Raw genomic sequence first — 25,322 nt, forward strand, 5'->3', positions numbered from 1 at the left:
TTGACCAGGGCGAACAACGTCTTGACAGCACTGATCTCATCGGAGCCATTGTCGCTGGTGACAGCGAGCAGCATGGTCGAGACATTGTGCCCGAAGGCTTTGGAGGTGCTCAAACAGAGCGGTGCCAACGCGCTTGCCGACACCCCTTCCGGACTGCACATCGAGGATCGTCAGTAGCATGGATTTCGACGCACCAGATTTGGTGTCGATCCAGTGCACCGTGACCATCCAAAATCCCTTCAGGTTGCGGTTCGACCAACCGTCGATGGTGAGCGAGATGGTGACATCCAGGTTGGAGAAGAACGCCCCGACGATGGGCAGCGTGATCGTGTGATGCTCGACAATCCTGTGAATGATGGTGTGGGTCGACGGGCCCTTGTATCCCTGTGTAGGGCTGTTACGGGAGGGCTGTAAGTGCATACGATCCAATGGGTAACAAACACAGTGGGCGGAGTTACGGGAGTACACGGGGGGGGTGCCCGCAGCGACGTCCGCATCAGGCAGCCTGGGGGGTTGTGATCCTGATGGGGGGTATAAAGGGGGAGGACAAAGAGAGCTCGGGGCTCAGTCTGGGAACGAAGGAGGAAGAGTGAAGATCCTCTAGCTAGAGCCCTGGACTCCCCTCGACGCCGCCCTTGTCAGGGCTGCAGAGGAGCGAGCCAGAGGCGTGGTTCCGTGAACCAGGGTTAGACCCTGGGACTCCGGAGACCGTAGCCCGACTCACCAGTGTCGGGCCAGTTAGCCTCCCCTAGCTCGTTAGAGGAGGACTTGGGGATAGGTGAGATTAGCTAGGGGGTATCCCCAGTTATCCGGGTGAGGGGGCCGCTACCCCCTCTAGTGTTGTCCTGTACCGATAAGCTGAAATAAATATACGTGTGCCTCAACCTGGGTGTCCAGCGTCTTCACCGGTACTTCATCTGGTGTCAGAAGTACTACGGACATGGAAACACGTCAGACAGCTCGAGCCAGAGTACCGGAGGAGGACACTGCTGAAGTCGTTGAGCCCGAGGCGGCTCACCAAGACATGGCGCAGCCGGGGGCCGACGCGTTCCTACCGGGGCATCGGCATGAAGAGGGGCCGCAGCCAGACGCGCTACGGCTGGCTCACGAGAGACTGGCGGAGCTACTGTACGCCGCTGCCGCCACGCTGGAAAACATCACGCGGCTGGGGGCTGGTGGTCCACCACGGGGCGAGGGGAGTCGTCAACCTGAGCGCCTTCCCGCCATTTCTGAAAACTCAAACTTTGAATTTCCCGCCATCGTCACGGCAGCTGCGGAGGGCGTGGCCGGGCTCAACCTTGGGTCCGACACCGCTCTCGCTGGGACAGCTGCGTCATCTCCAGCGGAGGGAGCGTCATCACATCCGCGACAGGCGATTCCATCTGCCATTCGCGCCGACGCACAGCCGAGTCCCGGGGATAGCAGCCTACAGACGTCCAAGGCGAACGCTGCGCTACAACAACGGCTGCCTCCGCTGAAAGAATTTGTTGGTGCAGAGGGCGACTGGGGCGGCTTCCAGCGACGCTTCATCGCCCACCAAGAAATGGCAAGGTGGTCCGACGATGAAGCCCTCTGCGCGCTGCCGGCGCTCCTCGACGCAGACGCGCTCGCCGCCCTCACATCGGCGCCGAAAGAGAAGCGGTCTACTCTGCCGAAGGCACTACAGCTGCTGGCCGGGGTCTATGGACCTTCAGCGGAATGCAGAGAGCGGTTCTACGAGCGCAAGCGGGGTGAGAAGGAGTCGCCCCTGGCATACAGGACGAGCCTCCTAGCGCTGGCTAAGACGGCTTTTCCCCGTATGGACGACGATGGCGTGGACGCGATGGTCACGGAGAAAATACTCCTCCTGGCAGACGACCTGGACATCGCTGTCGTCGCACAGGAGGACGCCGAGATGACCTCTCTTCAGGCGGCGCGCCTCCTTCACGCCAACCTTCTGTCCCTGCGGCGGAAAGCCAGCAGGGCATCGGCAGGGCGTGCGGTGGCTGCAGCCACCCTTCCGACGGAGGAGCTCTTCGCCGTCGACCATCGACGGCAACAGGCGCAAGAAGTACGGTCGGCCCGGGACGGGTCAAGCCGTTTCAACCGCCCGTCGTCTCCACCGGGGCTCCCGCGGTGTTTCAACTGCGGCGTCCGGGGCCACGTCGCCTCGGGGTGCCGCTCTCCTCGACAGCGCGGGACGACGGCTCGACGGGACGCCGGGCCTCCTCCTCCCAAGCTCCAGCAACATGACCCGGCGAGTCGCGGCACCACACATGTTTGGCCAAAGCACCTACCCGTTGCACGCTCTCGCACCACAACAAACGGGGGGCCGATGTCGCGTTGCGAGGGGCCAACGCGGATCACTGCGGGGACTCAAATCGAGCCCAAACAGTGGTCCGTGTTGGCCCATCGCGTGGTAGCCGCGTCGTCAGGGTCGTCGGCCGTAGTCGGACACATTGACGGGGTAGAAGTACGCATCTTGGTCGATACGGGGGCATCGGCGACAATCATTTCGGAATTAATTTACAATATTCTGCCCGTACAAAGCCGGCCTTTACTGCCGGTTAACGTCCCATTCTATGCCGCTAACGGGGGCTCTCTCGGCATCATGGGACAGATTCGAGCGCAAATTTCTATTGGGGACATCAAATTGTCGGGGCCGATTTTCGTTTCCTCCTCGCTGGCGGTTCCGTGCCTGCTGGGGACGGATTTCTTAGGTAAAATGCCCATTCGTATTTTGATCGACCAAGGATGCATTGAGCTTCCATCGGGGCGGCGCATGGCGTTCCTGCCATCCCCTGCGGCGGCTCGGTCGGCGTTCGCGACGGTACCGGCGTTCGTCGTTGAAACTGTTCGTGTGCCGCCGGGAGCTCAAATGCTAGTGCCTCTGAAACTTCGTAAGCCCTTCGCTAAGGGCATAGGGGATCAGGGTGTTTTGCTGGGACCGTCTAGGGCCGGGGTTAATGGGCCTCATTTGATTCCGGCCCAGACCGTCGTAAGAGGGGACGGGGACCCTTTCATCGCGGTCCTAAATGTGGGATCGCAGACGGTGGTGGTTCCTCAAGGGACGGTGCTCGCTCACGCGACGCCAATGCCCTGCGAGGAACCTGTCGCGAACCACGTTGGCACTGCTTCCCGGATGCTCCCACATTCGGACAGCGATGAAGGGTGGATCGACGCGCTTTGTGCGGGATCGACGGACCTGACAAATTCAGAGCGCCAACAGCTTAGAACGCTACTGAGGGAATTTTCCGACGTTTTCAGTCGTGATAAATATGATTTGGGTTGCACTCACCTGCTGCGTCACCATATTGACACGGGTGACAGCGCGCCAATTCGCCAAAATCCGTTTCGGTTAAGTCCCGCCGAAAAGGACCATGTCAAATCGGCTGTTGATGACATGTTAGCCGCCGACATCATTTCTCCCTCCACCAGCCCGTGGGGAGCGCCGATCGTCCTGGTTAAAAAGCAGGACGGCTCGTTGCGGTTTTGCGTGGATTTTCGGCGCCTTAATAAAATTTCGGTTGCCGACGCATACCCGCTCCCACGGATGGACGAATCGCTGGACGCTTTGGCGGGAGCGCGATTCTTCTCCACACTAGATTTACTTTCGGGATTCTGGCAGCTTCCTCTGGACGATGATTCTAAGCCTAAAACTGCTTTCCGTACACCGCACGGCCTGTTCCAATTCAACCGGTTGCCGATGGGCTTACACTCAGCGCCGGCAACTTTCCAGCGATTGATGGAATTGGTTTTGGCTGGATTGCAATGGGAATCGTGCCTGATTTATTTGGATGACGTTATTGTCTTTGGTAAAACTTTTGATGAACATCTCCAGAGGTTGCGGGCGGTTTTCCTAAAGATGCGGGCTGCTAATTTGAAATTTAAGCCCCAAAAATGCCATTTGTTACGCGAGTCGGTGCGTTATTTGGGGCACATCGTAGGGCGCTCGGGTATTGCTACCGATCCCGCCAAAACGCAGTGTGTCAGCTCCTGGCCGACTCCCACCTCGGTGGGAGAGGTCAGGAGTTTTATTGGCTTCGCATCATATTACCGACGCTTCGTCGCTAATTTTGCAACAATTGCCAAACCCCTACACGCGTTAACATCTAAAGGGGTTCGGTTCCACTGGGGTCAGGATGAGGAAGCTGCTTTCTGCTCCCTTCGGGACGCGCTGGTGAAGGCTCCTCCCTTGATTTACCCAGATTTTTCGAGGCCGTTTTTGCTCGATACCGACGCGAGCAACACGGGTATTGGAGGCGTGCTTTCCCAGGTGGTTGACGGCGTGGAACGGGTGGTCGCGTACGGCAGTCGGGTGTTGTCTCCAACGGAGCAAAGATATTGTGTCACCCGTAGGGAACTGTTGGCAATTGTCTATTTCATCCAACAGTATCGCCCATATCTGTACGGTCGGCATTTCACCGTCCGCACAGATCATGCGGCACTGCAGTACGCCCTGAAGGTTCAACAGCCATCGGGACAATTGTCCCGATGGCTGGAGGTCCTCCAGGATTTCAGTTTTGAAACCACTTATCGTAAGGGCGTTCGCCACACCAACGCTGACGCTCTGTCACGGATGCCAACCGCCTCCGAATGCGCATGTCTCCTGGGGTCGGGGCGTTGCAAGCCAGTGGGGGACGTGATGGTTCCGGTCCTGGCGGCGGCCGCCGACGATGAAACGGTAGTCCCCATTGATATCGCCGAACAGGGGAGAGATTCCCTGCTTGGATTGCCCGTTGATGAATGGGGGCGCCTCCAGTTGGAGGATGCCTCCCTCCTCGCGTTGCGTCGTCGCGCCGGGGAGAGGGGGCGTGTGACGGGTCATGCCGACGCATGGGAAACCCATGCGGGCTTGCTTATGCATTGGGACGGGAAATCCCAGCGTCACCGGCTGGTGGTCCCTTCTGGCCTACGAGGTAAGGTGGTGTGGGCTGCTCATGAGCGCCTCCTCCACCTAGGTACCCAGAAAACACTCGCCTTGCTTCAGCTGAATTTTTTTTGGCCGGGTATGACAAGGGATGTTGCTGATCTGTTGGCGGCATGCCCTCAGTGTGCGCAGCGCAAACCACCGGCACGGGAGTCGAACCCGCCCTTACAATCCATCCAGGTCTCCAGAATAAATGAACTGGTCGCACTGGATATTCTGGGGCCATTCCCCGCCACCTCCAGGGGAAATAAATATTTGCTTACTGGGGTCGAATATTTTACGCGCTGGCCTATGGCCTGGCCCCTGGCGAATCAGTCGGCAGCAGCCATCGTCGACGCCTTTGTCCAAGGTTATGTCATGGACAAAGGTGCCCCGGAGCGGTTGTTGACCGACCAGGGTAGAAATTTTTCGGGGAAACTCCTAAAACAAGTCTGTGATCTCCTGGGAACGAAAAAAATTCGAACCTCCCCCTATCACCCGCAAACGGACGGGATGGTCGAGCGTCTGCATCGCACCATCACGTCTATGTTGTCGCAGCAAGTTTCGGACTCACAGGCTGATTGGGACTTACAAATTCAAGGGGTTCTAGCGGCATACAGATTGGCTCCCCATGCTGCGACGGGGTTTTCACCTTTCTTTCTTATGTATGGCCGCGAACCCGACCCACCTGTTCGGGCACAGTTGCAGATCCACGTGCCGCTGGGCAAATCTAAATTGGACGATCACGTTAAATTTAACCTTGACAAACTGACTGAGGCGCGGGATGCGGCGAGGCTAAATTCTGACAGGCGTCAGAAGGCGAACGAGCGCCTCAGACTGGCTCGCGCGCACGTGCTGCAGTGGAAGCCGGGGGACAGGGCATGGCTGCACTGTCCCCAGGTACCACTCGCGACCTCCTCTAAACTCGTACGCCCGTGGCGGGGCCCCGTCGAGGTTATTGAGGTTTTGAGGCCTCAGTGCGTTCGAATCCAATGGGGGAGGCGCCGGTGGTTTGTACACCCCTCTAGGCTGAAGCCGTTTGTTGCGGTGCGGGGGCCCACGCCACGCACGCGAGGCCAAGCATGTGGGGGGTCGACCGACTCGGAGGGTCCGTCGCTGCTCTCGCCTGATGTGTTGCCGGCTGTCCCACCCACAGGTGTACCGGGAATGACGGGCTCACGCCCTGGAACCCCCACAGGTGATGCCGACAGTCGCGCGACTTCAATCGCGACCTCACCTCGAATGGGACAGCCGCCACCGGATGGTCCGCCGTCCGGGGTTGCCCCGTGTGACGGGCCTGCGGCAAGGACGCGCGCTAAAATGCGCAGACTCTTATAATATACAGCAGGAAGAAAAAGAAAAAAAAAAACTTTTCTTATTTATTTTCCTTCACGTGTCATGGTTACTGTATGCTGCGTCGGTGGTGTGCTCCTTGCACACTGAGTGTGTTGTGTTGTGTGGGCGCGGTGTGTGTGTTGTGGGTGCGTTGTGTGTCGTGGGTGTGCTGTGTGTGATGGGGGAGTTCCTGGCTAGTTGTACATACGTGCTTACGGATTTCGTATTTATGCGGGGGGGGGGGTGCGTCGGACATTCCCTTCGGGGGTATGGTTGTTGTTCTTGTTGTTGTTCTGCTATTTGCATTTTGTTGAAAAAATGAGGCACACACGGGGTCGAGGGGTAATTGTTCCTTTATTTGGAATTGTTGCAGCCGGGACGGCTGCGAGCTGTAATGGGGGGGGTGATGTAGGGCTGTTACGGGAGGGCTGTAAGTGCATACGATCCAATGGGTAACAAACACAGTGGGCGGAGTTACGGGAGTACACGGGGGGGGTGCCCGCAGCGACGTCCGCATCAGGCAGCCTGGGGGGTTGTGATCCTGATGGGGGGTATAAAGGGGGAGGACAAAGAGAGCTCGGGGCTCAGTCTGGGAACGAAGGAGGAAGAGTGAAGATCCTCTAGCTAGAGCCCTGGACTCCCCTCGACGCCGCCCTTGTCAGGGCTGCAGAGGAGCGAGCCAGAGGCGTGGTTCCGTGAACCAGGGTTAGACCCTGGGACTCCGGAGACCGTAGCCCGACTCACCAGTGTCGGGCCAGTTAGCCTCCCCTAGCTCGTTAGAGGAGGACTTGGGGATAGGTGAGATTAGCTAGGGGGTATCCCCAGTTATCCGGGTGAGGGGGCCGCTACCCCCTCTAGTGTTGTCCTGTACCGATAAGCTGAAATAAATATACGTGTGCCTCAACCTGGGTGTCCAGCGTCTTCACCGGTACTTCACCTGCGTCAATGTGTGGACCAAGGTCTTGAACTTGTCGCTGCCGGAGGCTTGCAAAGAGATTGCAGTTTGGATAACAAAATCAACCACCACGTTCTCAAACTTTACCAGGAGGCGATCCGGGATTGCTGGCCGGCTCAGTGTATGCTGTATTAGGCGGCTCGCCGACGCCGATGTCCCGACCTCGCTGCCTGGGGCCAGCACGTTGTAAAGGTAAAGGTGTCGACCATGCTTCTTGAGGTGGGCTTTCCACCCCGACGCGTTCATGTGGGAGGAAAACCACTTGCAGCAGTACACGCACTGCCGCTTTCCTTGCTGCACATGAGGATCACCCTCCATCCAATGGTGCGTGTGCTCCCACGGGAACGCATGCCGCTGCCTCTTTCGATTGCTGTTCGCAGCGACCCCGAAAATGCCGTTGCTGGCATCCTCGACCTCATCCTCTACCTCAAGAACGTGGCCCGTCTCCATCTGGTCCGACATCAATGATCGCAATTTAAAATGGAGGCCACGGACTGCACCACGGAGCTTTTCGCGGTAAACAAGGTATTTACCGGGTAATATTTCACGCTACCTTTACCCTACCGGTTAATTCTTCCACGCTACCTTTATCCTACCCTTAACCTTACCCCTTGGCATGGTCGACACCTTTTCCCTTTACCCTTTTACCCGGTAAAAAATGTAAATTACTTTACCTTGCCAAGGCCTAGATGGACACTTCCACTAATAATTAATTAATTTAATCACCCAGGAATGTCGTTAACTCTCGTGACGTCACTCTACGTCGACCAGCCCCCCTCATTAATAATCATGAATAGGTTACATCCTCCACATGGACCTGCCCCTCGTTAATAATCTTGAGCGGGTGACATCACTCCGCATGGAGAACCCCCCCCCCCTCATTAATAATCATGAACAGGTGACGTCCTCCCTCCATTAACGTCACTCCAAATGGGGCGGGCGAGGCGCCTCCTTCCCCCTCCTCGGCATCAACTTACAACCCTCACTACAAAGGCAGAACCCTCATGTCACGTGATCTCCGTGACGCTCTTGAGACACAAGAGACATCAAAGTGAAAAGGACGTCGTGATGAACAAGGGATTATAACCTTAAAATGAAATAGGTCTGTGTCACCGCGGCCTTACTAATTGCACACGCATTGATGCAATGAATATCACGTCGCGGTTTGCTTTTCGCTTGCAAGTTTCAGATTTACTGCAATACACCCGTCCTTGGACGGGTAAAAGGCTAGTAATATATATTCATATACATTTACGTAAGATCTTATAAACTAAAGCAGATTTGAGTCCAGCGCTTGGATGGGTGATCACCATGCACCAACAGGTTGTCATAGGGCTCATAAGGCTGCATGTTGGGCAGCAGATGGCAGTGCAGTAAAATCCATTGTCATCCAGTGTCTCTGTGTCCACATGTACAGTATTCTCCCCACTTTCATTAGCCTGAACTGGCCAGTGTAGTGCAGTGTCATCACATAACTCCTAGCACTCGAATGCCACTAGAACGGCTTCATCCAGCAGTGGAATGACAAAATGGCTGCACATCAGAATCTTTATTTATACTGGAGCAATCTGATGACCTATAAAGCTCTTTTTCATAGGTGTCCAGGAGTGCATTTACACATGTACACCCAGGAAAGCCGCAATGAGCCTCAAGATTCTATTTTGAGGGTCCTAAACTGAGATGTTTGGCCAATCCCGTTATGAATAAACGTTTCGCGATGTAACGTGATGCGGCCCTCCCGTAGCGCCCGCCACCGCCCCCGTGAACCCGAACCCACTCACTTGTCTCCGCGGAAAATGTAAGTCTTGCCCGAGGGCTCCCACCACACGGCCGCGTCAATCTGATCGTTGGGGATGCCGCTGCCGAGCTCCGAGAGGCTGCGGGGGTATCCCGACTCCGCCACGGACTCGTCAAACACCCAGAATTTGCTGCCTGCGGCAGGGATTATGGCGGGTGGGGGAGGGGGTGGAACAGAGGGGGGGGGACAGGGTGAGTATGCCAGCTTGGTTCTGTAAGCGCGGGGGTGGGTAAGGCGAAAGGCCGCCGGGAGGACGCTGCGTCCTGTGTCCTGTTGTACCAGGGGTCAGGATCTGACGTGACCCACAGGAGGTCTGTGGGTCACGAGGGTGACGTTTAAGGGTCAGTGGAGTTTCCTGGCCCTGCATCCTGCCCTGGCTCAGCGCTGTGCAGCGTCGCATGTCGGTATTGGATTGCTTGGTGTGGACAGTCGTGTCTTTGGCTTTTGCATGCGATGTCCGTTTATGATTGTAAGCAATGGCATGCGTTTAATGATAAATGGGTACTTAAAAAGGACACCGCATGTTGGTATGGAGGCGCCTAATGAGAGCCTGTTAGATGAGATTGCCATGTTAAAGGTTCAAGGTGCCGAGAGGAAGACTTGTCATAGCGAATACGGCGTTACACATGGTTACACAGGTTACACCACACGACCACGAGCTGCGTGTTAGCCTAGAGCACAGTGATGCATTTTCAAACTATGGAAAATGTTATCAAGTGCGTGTTCTCAATGAATAAACTGCTTTGTTCAGAGCACGTTCGCTTGCCAATGATGCACTGATTCAATTAAAGGAATCGATTCCTAATCTTATGATACAAACATTGAGTCGTATGTGGGAATCGATTATTTATATTTTATACAACATTTTAAACAAAGTAAGCGTGAATGATACATATCCGCTCGCGGAGCGAGCAAGATTGTGCGAACGAGAAACAAAGCAAAAGATTCTGTCCAAATCAGATGTAAAAAGAACGATTCTCGAATTGGATCGTTAGCTTCCCTGTGAAATGTCTTCATATGGCTGCGAGGGCGATCCGATACGCGCCTACTGCAATCCTTGATATTTACTTATGTTTGTTTTATTCCTGTTGTTACTCTGTTGTCATAGAGTTGTCCATTCTCAGCCCTGAGAAGCTGAAAGTTATTTCCATCGACGGTCATAGACAACATGTTGCAAGACAGGAAAGCTATGATGGACATTCCGATATCCATCTTAAACCCCAAGCTGTGGGGGCTCAAGGACATCTTGAATTCTAAAATTCTAAAAAAAAACATTCTGCTGCCGCATGTGAAAGTGAAGATTGCGATTGTAAAGTGTAATACTTGAGGATGAGTCTTTGTGATGAAAGGGAAACAGAAGTACCCATAATCGCGGATGAACAAGAGGGACTCGTGGAGTGAATATGTCACCTTTACACACAAGAGGGATAAGGACAGTGGATTAAAAATAACGCAAAGCATCTCTTTGAGCTGCACATCCATCTGAACCCCAAGACGCTAAATCCCTTTGAAGCGTCCCGCGAGAAATGTTAATGCGGCAGCCGAATGGAAGGACGTCACCGAGGGCCATGGCAACATGTGGCTGAGCGCCGTCGTGTAGGTACGATGCCAGCTGGGCGCATTCCCCCCGCCTTACATCACAGGGGCGAACACAAGCAGCTGGGGCCATCGTCTCTACAGAGGCATCATCGCTGGCAGGTGCGTTCACAGACGCGAAAATAAAAACACCCGGCAAATCCGGTACCTTTAAAGAAGACGAACTTTCCGTCGCCCCTCTCATACGCCGACTCCACGTTGTTGGGCAGGCCCAGCCAAAAGTGGCCAATCGGCATGGGGTAGTTTTCTGGAACGCGCTTGTCCTTGACACGCCAGAACCACTGGTCCTGCAGCGGCCGAGGTTCGGAGGAGGTGAAGGCGAGTGAGAAGAAGAAGAAGACATTAAGACAGTGTTGAGACGAGGTGGGGGGGGGAGGTGGGGGTGGATAGCAGAACCCCTTCCCGCTGTCGGACCACCCCAGCTACGCAGTATGCAACATCCTGGAGGCCTCCTGGGCAAATAAACAATGCAACATGGTTTTGGCAACTCCGTTTTCATTTTTTGAATAAAACAACATTCCAAAGAGTGAGCGCGGCGTAGAGTGCGACACTGAGAGCATGCCGAAACACGGTGGTGAGGAGCCTGTTGGGTGGTGCGAAGACGTGCGGCGAGTGATGGGGATGAAGGCCGTCCATGAGCTGCAAGAATCATAAATCTCCAAAAGCACAATGTTCATAATTGACAGTTCACCTCTTTACGAATCAAACAGCTTTGGCAGAGGTTTCAGAGCTGTCATGTTACCTTGGCCATGTCCGAGTTGCCACCTGTCTGCACCAATGGACAATGCCTGCCATGCAATCCACAATCTCTCCCTTTGATTTTTCCAAGCACGCACTGTCACACGGACTCTGGTATTCGCTAAATATCTATTGCTTTGTGACTCGCAGATGGCAGTGAGGCGCTGGTTGCCCGGTGTATGCCGAGCTGTTCGTTCCCTCCATTAAATGTTTTTCTATGTTCTCCAGATAGGGTCACGGCCTCTCAAAAAAGACAAACCTGAGTTTGGCAGACGTTTAGTATATTGCACATCCTCGAACTAACTTTGGTTCTCAAATTACAAACGGAATGAATAAAAAACATAAAAACTAAAATGTTTATATAAAGCAATAGACTGGCAATGAAGAATGCATTTGTGTTCATTAGCGACAGTTCATATCCATACACATTAATTAATTCATATCTTTAGAATCAGGCGAGCATCTGATTCATGTTATAATGTGTGTTGTAGTACATTTTGTGGGATGAAATATAGCCAGTGTTTTTTTGTCAGTTCGAGATATTAAAAATAACTATGCTTTGTACAGCTGCTCAACCAACGAATACAATGCTGCTATTTAATGTTGGCACTTCTGAAGATATTTGTTTTCATTGTTCAGCCAAAGGTATGTCCGCCTACACAAATTTAAATTTTCTTTGTGTTTGTAAAGCTAGGATAATTTTTATTTTTTTACAATAAAAGGTGCTGCAGTATCGTGAACTGGAGTTTCATGGAATTAACAAAACTGGCAGTCTGGGGCTGCAACCGGATTTACAAGAAACTCCCCCAATATTTCTGTCACATTGCTAAACATAGGGTTAGGGAGTCACGCGGGGCATCGAGCACGCACATGAGTGAGGGACGTGCCAATTTTTCAGCATCTGAAACGTTGACCAGGACGGCTTGTGAGAGGAAAGGAGGTTCCACGTTCAGCGGAACGCAGCTGCATTAAAGAATGTAAAAAATACCACTTGCACCACCTGCTTGTGTGGGCGGTGTTTGGGAGGGCGGTGCATTGCTGGGATGGAGAGGAGTACAATGGTGTGGCGGAGGGGAGAGCGAAAGGAACCCAAGGCGCTGGAAAAATTATTGAGATCATAAACGCAGCGCATAAAGCCACCGCACCACACGTCCCTTTCACCTGAGCAAACAGGCCGACTGCTTGAGCTCGGTCTTGTAAAATTGCCGCTTTGATTGAGGTCCCTTTGGATCTCGTGGCAAGTCCGCAACGTCTGTGCGGAAGCATTATGAATGAAAAATCCCCATAAAGTGCAAACCTCACAACATCTACGAATGAATTCAAGGGTTCAACTCAGTCCAATGCTGCCTGTATTGGGTTTCACGACGTTGCCCGTCTGTCGGATTGTTAAACTGTGGACTGTTGGCAGTGGCGAAGCTATCGAGTGTGTGCAGGCAGGGCAACTGCACCAGGGGTCCAGACTTCAGGCTACAAAGAGAGGGGAAGTTGGTCAGAGGCCCAATTTAATATCTTGTGCCAGGGCCCATTCCTGCCACACTACGCCTCTGGCTGTTGGATTGTCGAGGGAAGGGCTGTGGGATAAATCAGTTCAGGTGGCATGGCCATTTTCCGTCTCTTTCCAAGCAAACTCAAATTTGTACCTTTCTGGATTAATATTTAGGAAATGTACCAACGTTATGCACACTATCAGCCTCACTTTATGTAATTAATAATAGATTCAGAACTCTCACAGAGCAGCGCTATCCCATGTGTTTGTGAGCAGCCTATAGAAGTGGGTTTTACAGAACTTCCTGTGACATCTATTTCAGCGACCTTGTTTTGTCATGCGAATATTCTTAGATACCTTGCTGAGAGAGTCAAATAAATATAATTCCCAGAGCTGGAATTTAGGCAATGATAAAAGATAAACCAAGCCAACCTGATTTAAGCGTGAGCCCATAAAACTCAGATTTTAACCCTGGATTTCAGCAGTGCCATGCTCACAGTGCTCTGACCACTAAGCCACCTGGCCACCTGTTCAGACACAATTTGGAAAATAACATCCAGCATTCCACTTATGATTCACAGCACGACAGCATCCATAACTGCATTTTATGGGGGAAAAAATATAATTTGCATTGTATTTAATGTCATCGCCGCGTGTTGCGCAACTGCGGGCGGGTAGGATAAATAAACCCTGGCAATGTGGCAAGGCGAGAGGCGCACCTTGAACACAAACATCTCCCCGCGCAGCATGGCGATCGTGTCGAAGCCGCCCTTGCAGATGTCGGGCGGCGAGCCGGGTCGCGGCACGTCCTCTCCCGGTTTCGTTTTGGGCGGTTTGGGTTTGTTGGGCTTATTCGGTTTGCCCGGAGACACTGACGGACGCGGGTGGGTCGGGGGACCTGGTTCGCACGACCAGAAAAAAAACACACAAACATATAAATACACGCGCACACAAAGATACAGGCGTACACACACGGCCCACACGCAAAGCCTCACACACTCTTGCAGCAAAGTGCCGTGAGTGAACACCTATTAAGGCTGGCATGGTGCACAAGGGGGTTTTTAATGGCCAGCACCATGCCTGGCCATACATATTGGACTCCCCAGTGATGATGTTGACACATTGCACAAGGTACTAATTATAATCCTGAGTTGACCCAAAGAAGGCGCAGATCAAGTTCAGATAACACTGATATTATTGGTCACCTGGATAATATCACAATGCGCTATCTATTGCATCACCGCTTGACAGACACACACACACATGCTCACGAGTTATAACATGCACACACACTCACATGCACACACATGTACACACTAACACATGCTAAGACATGCACTCATGCGCACAACTACACACACGCTCAAAATGCACACACATGCTCACAACAAGACAAAGATCCCCCATATAGCCTAAACAGACTTTTAAGGGCAAGTGCTGTAAGCAAGCACCGATGATATATATACACACACAGGCATTTATGCACATGCTCACACATGGACACGCCGTTCCGCATGGCCACAAATGCTGTCCACAACAAATTGTCTTTCCCCCGCGATGTGGTAGAGGCCTGCCATCCTCCCTCTCAGGATCACCGCTTTGTCTGCAGTAGTTCAAGTTGGGATTCAATCAGTGAATTAATTTAGAGAAAGGATTGTATTTTTTCAACCTTTCTCTGTGCGACTTTGTATAATGGTTGGGAAGACTCCAAAAGTCCCCTCCCACCGGAAAAGCCCTCACGCCTTATTCCCATTACGCTCCGTGAAGCCGGAGAAATAACGACCACAGAGGCGCTTCCTATGGAGCAAGGGCCCCCGACATCAAATCCGCCTCACCCCCCTCTGGTAAACATGGTACGCTCCACCACTAATCAAAAGCACGTGTTCGCCTTTAAGAAACGCAGCTGCGTGCGGAGGGCACAGGTGAAAGCGGTGACTGCAGAGAGGGTTTCCCTGTTGAATGTGCACCCGGGCCGCAGAACACTTGAAACGGAGAACAAACACAAATTAAAAGGGCAGGAGACAATGTATTTTTTCACGAGTATCTTATTTTGATATAAAAAGAGAGAGCGCCTTAGCACCAGGAGCTTTACATCGTTAAAAAGCGGGAACAAAAATCGAGTGCTTTAGATGGCAGCAGCATGCAAGGGCCGAGGAATGAGTGACCGCAACAGAGGGCATGTGGGGTCACGAAGGGGCATGGGAGGGACGGGACTGAGAGGAGGGCCAAGGGGAAGGAAGAGTAACGGAATGGGCAATGGAGAGGAGGTGAGGCTTTGAGAGAGCATCGGAAGGAGGTTCAGGGGAGGACCGCTTCATATACAGGGGAAGTTTATTCCGGTGGAGGAAGAAGGATAAAACATGAGACTGGGCACAGGGAGAAGGAGAGACAGAAAGAGAAGATTGGGAATGAAGAGTACAAGACAGGGCATAAAAGAGATGAGGCCGAAATGAGATTTAGACTTTCACAGCGAGCAGTACACCAACTTGATGATGCCATATCACGACTTCTGAAGTCACTGCAAGAGGCTCTTATTCAAACAAGAGGCACACCTTTAATGTGCCATATAAAGATTGTTTTTTCACATCTTTTAAAAATATATATTCTGAGAGATTAATCTGACGTGCTCTTTTGTGTGGTCATTGGGTGGCTGAGCCAAGAATATTATCTCACTACAGTAAATCCGGTCTAATTACAGGTAGTTGAAACTTGGAATGAAACCCAGAACCTCAGCAGCACAGCTCAGCGGTCTGACACAGTATTAACCCGCTCAGCCACCCAATTAGTTCTGGTAGACTGTACATCTATTCTCATGGCACTGATATCCCAATGGGTTATAGTTATGACTAAGGTCAGGGTTAAGGTTAGGGCTAAAGTTACAACTTGGGATATAGGGTTAAATTAACTAGCGTTAGGGCTCCATCTCATCTTAGAATGTGCTTGGGCATGCTATTGTGCCCTGAGAATTCCACGTGTTGAGAGGGGCCACTGTGTATAGGGAGGCACGGTTCTCCGACTCCAGAAGTCAACAGAGATGTGTCAGTGTAAGGGTGGAGAGAGCAGCCAGGGGAACATGAATATTTCCAGTTGTGTGGTCGAAGCCTCCTTCACTGCTCCCTCTTTCTGTTCCACTTCTCTGGTCAGATCACCCACCCAGGCAGGATCTCCCTCCTACGAAGCCAAAACAAATGCTCATCAATCGCAGGAGCTTCCTGGTGTCGGAAGCGCCATCTATATCAGTCACTGTGGAACGGGCTCGGTGGGTTGTGTTTTGTGTGACAGGACCGAGCGTATTCAATTGGCGGGTTCTGGAGGGCTAGGCAAGGGCAAGGAGGACGAGGCCTTATCGACCTACCGTAGATCTGCTGGATGCCCAGCAAATCATCGTAGGGCAACTGGAAGTCATCCGTGTCCATGTATTGGTAGAAGGGCGCCATGATGGCCGACGGGTCGTTGGAGTGCTCCAGGCCCAACGCGTGGCCCAGCTCGTGCACGGCGACGATAAAAAGGTCGTTACCTGATTCCGCGGGGGTGGGGGTGCAGTGGGGGTTGTGGGGAGGGGGGGTGACAACAGGGGAGAGGCCAGAGGGTGAGACAAGAGAAGGGAGGGTCAGCGACATTCGGCCTGCAGTGGTCACTGGCCATGGGGTCAACGCGTCCTCCTTGCGGCGTTGGCGCTGGTGCCAACACAAGCATCGCAAGCGGAGACGCTGCCAAATGTAACAAAAACAATTCAGGGGACGCCCATTCATATCACTGCCAGGCGCTCGGCAACAAATGCTGTCAACACCCATCCACGTACACACACACGCACAGTCCCCTGTAACTTACCAACTGCACATTCAGCAGGTTTCTTTTTTTCTCCTCATTTCCCTGCTGGGAATATTTTACTCAAAAATATTGGAGTTTTCTGAGATCTGAGAGGTACGGGAAATATCAAGCGCAGCACACAAAAGCAGGACGGCTGCACATGCCTTGGACTGCGGCTAAGGTGTAATTTACTTTGAAAAACTTGCAATGGATTTGTTTTCATCCCCTCTGTAAACCGAGCAGCAACCGAAACAATCGGTCAGTGAAGGGTTCGTGGTATTATGTCTGCGAGCGCTTTGTCATCATCGCGGGAGGTCGCTGGCGAGTGTAATGACCGGGTTATGTGGTGTGGCCAGTTTAAAGGCTGCCCTTCTAGAGGATGGCGGCTTCCACTAAGACACAACCATGGGGGTTCATTGTACATGCCAAGATTTTTCTTTGGTCTCCGAGTCATTAAAACCTAAGCCTGACGAATCTGGAAACATTACCCTCCTGAGTGGTGAAACCAGATGTCGTGCGATGGAATCGAGGTCGGCTGTCGGTAGTCTTATACCAAGAACCCATTTCTGTTTATTGTAAATTCACAGAGCCTAATAGGAATATGCATGAGGTAGGTTATGTGTAACCGCCAAAAATCAACTGCTCTTCAAGGTTCATGACCACATTTGTCTTGTTCAATCATGTCAAACTCTCACACTGATTAAAGGTCAAGTTCCCTTTAATGTTTTTGTCTGTTTTTTTTTTACCTCTACCAGTTCACACGCAGTCGCAGCAATGCAACAATGAACAGAAGCTGCTCACCTCCCTTAAAGTTTTTTTTTCGTTTGTCGCCAAGCGAGGGAGGGAAAGATGGTGGGAGGTCTGTGTGTTTCTAGGGCCCTTCGTATCTTTTCACAGAAGGCCACAGCTGACGCGGTGCGTGCGGTTTTGTTCGGTGAATGGATCTGCTCCCCCCCCTCCTCCGTGCTTACATAAGAAAACATTCGACTGGTTTGTTGGGTTTCCCAGCTTTCTGCGTCACCGAGTGCGCTTTCTTGCATTTGTGGCGAGGCCATCGCATTCGCGCCTTACTTGAGCAAAAAAAAATCGACACGAACCACATCAAGAGCGTCTTTGTGGAGAGCTGTGAACACAAACGAGTGGCAGCTCGTCGGGCGGGCCCTTTCGTCAAGGGAGAATTCCACCGAGGGGGGTTCGAAGCCTCGCCTGTCACCGAGAGGCCTGCGTTTGGTGAAACGCGAAGCGGAGGGTGCACTTTGCCGTCGTTGGTGTTCCTTAAGCCGACGAGCACTCCACACTCCCTCGCTGTCAGTGAGTGATGGGGTGTTGCTTGAGAGGGTGGAGGGGTTTCTATGGTGAGTGGTGGTGCAGCGATTAGCACGCTGCGCTATGAATGCGGCGCCCCGAGTTCGACTCCCGCTCACGGCCAACACCAGTGACGATTATCTGAACCAGTCCTGGGCCTCCCCTAGGTCGACTCAGCCCCAAACGAGTACCTGGTATGGTGTGTAAAAACATCGCCACTGGGGAGACAAAAGGGGTCGGGCATGGCGTTGGCCACCCACCCCACTTTGTATCGTGCCTGCCTTCATAGGTGCTCGCTAAAAGCACTTGCATTTAACAGTCTGCTAAGGCTACGCGGGGATCTTTTTTGTCTTTGGGGTTTCTACGCTTGTGAGAAGAGCTTGTAGGCAGAGACCTCTCTCCGTTGGCATCCCTTCACCAGAAAAATTATTTGTGGGTGCGGTAAGGGAGCATTGTTCTTTAAAGCTCTTATTGTCCTCAACCACATCCTCCTTCTCTCACCCCATCAAGACATCCATGTGATTTATATGCTGACCACTGCCATTGGCCATTTGCAATGTTTAACCAAAAATCTCATAAGACGTATCTTTTATGATGCACATTTTTTTAGACCATAAAACACAATTCCCCAAAATACAAAGTACGACACCAGGCGCTGTAAAATGCAAATGTGCATCAGAGTAAATCTATTGAGATATAAATTGCATGAAGATTTGTGGCCATAACTCTTGCTGCGCCCAGCTCCAGCCCAGGCAAGTGAAGAGTCTCGTGGCTCTTGTGATAAAGGCAGCCAACGTCAGTGGCCAAAACAAACGTCCAGTGGCTATCTTCCAGAATGCCTCACTGATGATTTAATTTTCCATGCTTTGCATGGCAAAATATACTGAGACGCTTAAACGTCGAGGTGGTCAAGGTTAACGTACGGAGTGGCAGCCAAAGAAGGCAACAAACCTGAGAGCACGTTCACGGCAAAGATGGAGCAATAAAACCAGCTTGTGTCCCCGTGCTGAATGCATTGATGCATTGCAAGACTGTGGTAGATGGTGATGGCTCGGGGGAGGCCTTCATCCAGCAGTGGATTCATCATAGCTGATGATAATGATCATGATACATTTAAGAGTTAACCAGTTACTCCAAATGCACCGGTTTGCAAGAACTATGAGATTATTCATTGTCCACTGAATGCAATGTGCTTTGTTCAATTTGCACATTATGGCATATTTGTGCAACTTTAAATCTAAAATATTCTGTCCACTTGGAAAAATGAAGAGGCACTGCGCACTGAGTAAAAAAATCTCTCACGGCAAACGATATTCACTGCAAGGCAGTTAATCGCTCTCCGTCCGGAGAGGCCAAGATGTGCGAGATTATAATTTCCAGCCAAGACAAATATTCCACATATCTTAGAGCCTTTCCAGGTTTCCAAAGCCATGTGGGGTCTCTAAGCAAGCATTGCCCTGTGGAACAATGCCTGCTCTGGGGCTGGCAGTGCAGACCACTCAGAAAAGCCTCAACGTGGTCTAATGACAAGCGGTGCTAAGAGGCGCGATCACAGAAATACTGACAAAAGACTGTCCAAAATATTGGTTTGCGGTCACCATAAGTGGTGGGATATTATAATTGGTTTTTTTTATCATATTTTTTTACTGGCAAATGAGGTACCAATGGTGGTGGGATATTGCTATATGCTTCGCAAGATCATGCTATGCACGCAGAAAAAAACGAATATAGTACTCAACGAGCCCAATAAACACAACACAACAGGGTTCCTTGAGTTTTACGAGCACACTAAAACATCATATATTCGGAGAGGTCTGATATGTGAACATCCTTCGAAAAATATAGAAACACCACACACAAATATTGCACTGGGAGTGGGTAGTTAATTCATCAGGGTGGATATTTGGTGATCAGAAATGCAACGCTGTACTGTGGCTTTGACATTTAATTCACTACTGGTAGGGCCCAATACAAAAAATCTGAGTCTGTCTGGATTGGCGACCCAAAAATATTTCTGCACCCAGCACACCATTTACTATAGTTCCCTCTATAGTTGTGGCTACTAGCCACGTGCTACCAAATCCAGACTACCAGTGACCCGGTAAATATAAATGGAAATTTAAGCCCTGACTCAGGGCACATGAAAGAGGTGAACGATTACAAGGTGAAAGGGTGCACAACCGCACCTAAATACAGAACATACCCTAATCTAGATTTGAAGTTTTCGTGATTGCAGGGATCCATACTCTTTCATGAGAGCCCACAGTGTTTTTCCGAGACCAAGGTACTCTGCAAACCTTCGGGCTACTATCAAAGGTTTGCTCATGAAGCCATCCAGATATATAAACATAGACATAACTTCAACCGAGAAGATGGATACAAATTGAGCAATCATTGGAAGATTTTTTTTTTCTTGGTGGTGTTCATTCAGACGCTGTCTTTCCGACAGACCTGTTCTTCACCTGAGGACGGCTGCTTGCATTGTGGCCGAAACGTTGTGAGAATTGTATTTTATTATGTTTCATTTTTATTATTTTATTATTTCCCTTCTACGTGACTTTACCGAAAGAACCAAGAAGAAGACATTGGAAGGATGTTATTAACCAGGTAAAACCTTAACTAATTTATGGTGTTGCCTTCATATCCGCATCTACAGTTTCTTCAGCCTCCTACTCCAAGCCCCGCTCACCCCCCCCCTCCGCACATTTTGTTGTACTCGCCCTTTTCTCCCTACCACCCGCCCTTTTCTCCCTACCCCTCGCCCCCCTCTCTATCGCTCCTCCCTGGCTCCTCCCCCCTCTCTTACCTAGATAACCTCTTGTTACAGCAGCCCTTTTGCCCACTTCAGCAATTGTTTCTTGCTGTAGTTGTTCCACCTGATGACGGACGCTTGTGTTGCGCCCGAAACGTCGTGATTTAATTTATTTTATTTGATACCTACGTGACTTTACCGAAAGAACCAAAGAACATACCCTTCATAGAGAAAATAGACATTTCTAATGCAGGATTGAGCATTGGAAACTGGGCTCCCAATAAGCGGCCTCCCCGCTTTCAAGCTGTGCTCACCGATAACAAATAAGGTGCCACCCGATTTCATCGCCACGTCGCTTGCAACAGGATGTATCGCCCGGAGCAAACGGTCGGCGCAGGAAGTGTGAGACGCCCTGCAGAGCGGAAACCCGACTCAGTGGTCCTCGCTGCCGAAACAATGCCGTTATTGGCCAACAAAACTTGTCCAGTCGTCACTCTCAGCCGGTGCCCCAACCGCTGTTGTTTGATGATGCCCTCCCAGGACTGTTGGCATAGGTGGCAACGACTTTTGAACATCCAAGGAAATTTCCAATGAGTGGCGTTTTCTCATCATTGTTAAGGAACATCGTCGGACCCCCATGTCTGGGTTTGGAGTCTGGCTGTACAGAGTGCCAAGGACAAGAGGCTGTCTACACAAGATATGTGTCTTTTGTTTTTGCTTTAAATAATTCAGAGCGATGGTAAATATTAACACGTGCCTTTTTGTCAGGGTATTTTTAATTCAAAATATTGGCAAGGGCGTCTGTTTCTAAATGTGTTATAGGTTTCATGTTTGTTTACTACAGAATTAACTGTTAGATCACACAAGAGGCTTCAAATGTGGTCAACATGTGAATGAAAAGCAACTTAAGAGACCCACAGTGTGCCTGCGCTCCCATGGCAAACTTTGATTGTATACCGCAGACTAAAGTGCAACCACACTCAATGCAAATGAGCTTCAGCAGTACCACTATGACATTTTTGTAAGTTTTTTTAACTGAGCAAAATAAACGGATGGTTTTCTAAGTTAAAGTAGGCCAAAGAGCAGAGCAGTTTTGTGGTCCAAGTTATGAGTTTTTTTCAAAGTAGTTATAGTCAGGAATTTAGTTTGTTCTGGACTCAGGCGTGATGGTTCTAGTGGTATTCATGGGCTACTGCCAGAGGCATGAGCCCCCTTTCTGTCATGAAACATCTTTTGTGCGGTGCCCGGTTTCATTCATTCAAATTCCAAGAGGTTCTGGGGGCCAAGGCAGGACACATTGATAAGCCCAAAACAACAGGAATCATATTTACAGGAACCAAGGACACATGCTGATGTGCTCCAAATAAACCAAAAGCTATTTAAATAATCTTCTCTCGTTAATTCGGTGAGGAAAACAACCAAGGCTAAGGAGCAATGAGATCAGCTAATGGACAGGATGGATAGTGACATTGGAGGATTGTAAGAGATGGTGGGAGCGTGGTGACGCCTTCACCTACCAACATATGATGATGATGATTGATGATCGTGATGAATTGTTAATATTCGTAATAACCTCCTGGCATGGTGCCCCGAGGGGAGCCACTCCCCAAGCAGTGTCCCCCATGAACCTCCCGACATTAGATTCAGCTCCTTCAGGAAGGCTCTGGAAGCACTGAAGTTCAAGTTAAAGAGATCGTCATGTTCTATTGTACTTTTAAGCTTCCATGTCCAAGATTTCAACCTTCACCACCCTGCACTTACCAGGGTGGTAGAGTATGGTCAAATAACCGGTGTTACTTCGGTGGTGTGGGGAAACCCTCATCCTGCAGTAGAGTTATCGTGGATTTGCTTTCCTAGGAAAGCCGACCTGAATCTCATGATTCTTTTTCAGGAGGGTCTTTCCAGGTTTTTGCATTAGGGGCGATGATTGTTAAGTATAAACCAAATAGAATAATTTGCAGTTAATTTTTCAAATTTGCCAAACTTGGATTGTGACGCTGGCACAACATGGCTTTCTTTTACGAATGATGTCACGTGACTTTTAACGTTTGCTGTGAAGCAGACAGCATGTATATATTTCTTATCGTTAAAAAACCCACAGTAATAACCAGAGCGACTGCTGCATTCAAACCGTGAACCTCTGCAACAAGCAGCAAATGCACTAGCGCTTGTCCACATCACCACCGGATGATGACGAGGATGACAATGATGACGATGATGATGATGATAATAACAACAATCTCTACAGACGCCCAACACCACTTCCACCCACCGGTGTAGTCGAGCCCCCCCAGCGTCCACGGCTCGTCGGCGTCGAAGTGGGTGTCCCCTCCGATGCCCTTCCCGGGGAAGTAGGCGTGCGCCAGGAACCCGCCCACGCCGTCGAAGGGCGAGCGGTCGCCGTGGTAACCCGACGCGAAGAAGATGATGATGTCGGCGTCGTTGCCCGAGCCGTCGCGACCAGACACCTGTGTGAAGGTGAGCGGCGTCACCGCCTGCCACACGTCGAAGGCGTGCCGGATTGCCTGGTGGGTCTCGTACTCGCCGACTTTGGGCGTGTAGTTCTGGATGCTGTGGAAGGGAAAAAAAACCCGGGAGAGTAAATGCAAGGACGTCAAGCAGAGAGGGCGAAGCTAGGGCACTCAAGCAGAGCGTAGAGATGGACTAGTTGACCTGTGGCCGTATCTGCGGGATCAAAGGTATTGCTGCCTGCTGCACGAATGTTATTCTATGGGTGCATTACCTGAAATACACCTCTTGTTGATTTCCTCTTTAAGACCTGGCTCTTCCTCTTATGACTCAACTCCTTCATTTGTATGCCCCGCCACCTTACTCCTTAAGCCCCACCCCCCTTCCTGATTCCACCTCCTCCTCTTCCTATTTTGGCTTTGCCCTTTCTTCTGTAGGCCTCACCCCTTCCCCCAGACACAGGTTGGCTGCTATGGGATTTGGTTGGGGGTGTATAAGAGGGGGGCACAGCAGTGGTAGTGGGGTGTGACCACTTCAGAATGACTACCAAGGTCCCTTGATTAGCACTGTTGCCGACGTACGGTGTGAAATAAGTTCAGCATACATATAATAAATTGACTTAACATTTGTCGGGTCGCATTATATATACTCCAGGGCCCTGATAATTTTTGAAAGTTTTAAGTTGCTAAATTAATTGGCATATTAGCAGTGTTCTATTCATAGCCAATGGACATCAAACAAATGCTTAGAAAGATGAACATCCCTGTATAAACGTATTGAATGTGGGACTACTTGGTAAGCACAGCAAGCTTTTGCTGCAATTCGAGTTTTGTACAAAAACATTCTTGCTTTTCAGGAAAGCCTTGGCAAGTCTTCAAGACGTTTTTTCTCGAGGTTCCTGCTGGGATTGTTGCCGAACTCCGCGTGATTTTATTGTTGAGTGTGGGAGGCAACCTCGGAGAGATCCCAAGAAAATGAGGAAAAAACATTCAAATTCCGCAAGGATAGCCAACTATCTATCACGAAAGTACATTATTATAGAATACAAAATACACTTTTGCTCATTTTTTTCAAGGTAAAATACAAAAAAACGTGATGAAATACTGTTTATAATAATTTTACCTGCCACGATCCAATCGCCGTAATTCAGGGTTACACTTTCATTAAATAAGTTTTTTTAAACATTGGGGTGAATGTAGCAGCCTCTGGTGGCTGGATGAGTTGCTTTACCCAATCCATCACAACATAGAACAATGTATTCTTGCATGCACTATTCAGTGGGTGTAGAATGAGCATCATAATCTATGAATCAATGAATTGATCTTTGCAACCCTGAAACTCGTACACACGGGACCGAGCCCCATGCTGGATGCCAGTCAGTGCCGAGCTAATAAAGATATCGAACCCAGTGACATTGGACTTTGCTCTTAAACATGATCTCAATCTGATTTAGAGGTAATGCCTTCACTATCCCATGCTTTATTTCACAAGTATACTGCAGTAGTGAATTGTAAACGTGGCGACCAGAATTAAGATTTATGGTCAAAGCTAACATCGCTGGTGAATTATCTCTCAATACAGCTCTGGGCCACCTCCTTCACCAATACGCACTGTCCAGCATGGTGGAGCATGGTCAAACAACCCCCATGATCGATAGGCAAGAGAAAGCCATCATCCAGGAGTTATTGGAAAACTGTGACGTAGTGACTTCATGTGAGTGCGGTGATAGCTTTGCTCACTCGTAGGTGATGTGCTGATGATGCCACTTGAGGTGGTTGATGGCATAGCGCTTGTGCCGGGACCCGGCCGTTACGGTGGTCCCGTATCGATCCGGTACTCCACACCGTGGCTTCTGCATCCATCTGTACGGCACACAATGACACGCTACGTCACGAAAATATAGTTGAGTTATCTTCTGTTTTATTATTATCATCTGCCTCCCAAAATGCCGTGTTGGCCACGTGTGGCAGGCGGCCCGCAAGTGAAAGACGCATTGGACCACAGCACGCCCAACACGGTTGTTCTGCGCGTGATGTGGCGTGCCAAAAAAATGGTTTCTTACAAAGCTTACTTTCATTTACAACGCTTTGCAGTGCAGCATTGTGCCTTCTCGTAGAACAACTGCACAGCGGCATTCGGGAACCCCCCCCCCCCCCGTCGCAGCAAGGGCGCTCACACTCGAGAGCGTGA

The 25,322-nt window shown here is 50.7% G+C and overlaps 2 protein-coding genes across 2 annotated transcripts in view; both read right to left on the minus strand.

Annotated features, from left to right (window-relative positions):
• The window catches only part of LOC144941931 (matrix metalloproteinase-14-like), a 49,407-nt gene that overhangs the window by 8,734 nt on the left and 15,351 nt on the right, over positions 1–25,322 (minus strand). Inside the window, exons 3-8 of the mRNA XM_078868435.1 lie at positions 24,872–24,994; positions 22,936–23,234; positions 16,152–16,313; positions 13,516–13,694; positions 10,721–10,859; positions 8,960–9,110 (exon numbers count right to left, since the gene is read on the minus strand). Coding sequence (XP_078724561.1) covers positions 8,960–9,110; positions 10,721–10,859; positions 13,516–13,694; positions 16,152–16,313; positions 22,936–23,234; positions 24,872–24,994 — 1,053 coding nt within the window. The remainder of the gene's footprint in view (positions 1–8,959; positions 9,111–10,720; positions 10,860–13,515; positions 13,695–16,151; positions 16,314–22,935; positions 23,235–24,871; positions 24,995–25,322) is intronic.
• On the minus strand, positions 37–8,229 carry LOC144942125 (uncharacterized). The gene is made up of 2 exons (XM_078868885.1): positions 7,161–8,229; positions 37–384 (listed from the first exon to the last, which is right to left on the minus strand). The coding sequence occupies exons 1-2, from the start codon at positions 7,638–7,640 to the stop codon at positions 37–39; spliced, it is 828 nt and encodes a 275-aa protein (XP_078725011.1). The 5' UTR covers positions 7,641–8,229.

Source organism: Lampetra fluviatilis, chromosome 26 (genome assembly GCF_964198595.1).
Source record: "Lampetra fluviatilis chromosome 26, kcLamFluv1.1, whole genome shotgun sequence".
Lineage (NCBI taxonomy): Eukaryota > Metazoa > Chordata > Hyperoartia > Petromyzontiformes > Petromyzontidae > Lampetra > Lampetra fluviatilis.

Excerpts from the sequence above, each read along its gene's own strand:
- LOC144942125 (XM_078868885.1), bottom strand. The coding sequence starts at position 7,640 with ATGTCGGACCAGATGGAGACGGGCCACGTTCTTGAGGTAGAGGATGAG. Across the intron at positions 385-7,160 it reads TGGTCCACACATTGACGCAG|GGATACAAGGGCCCGTCGAC; the intron begins GTGAAGTACCGG and ends AGCCCTACACAG.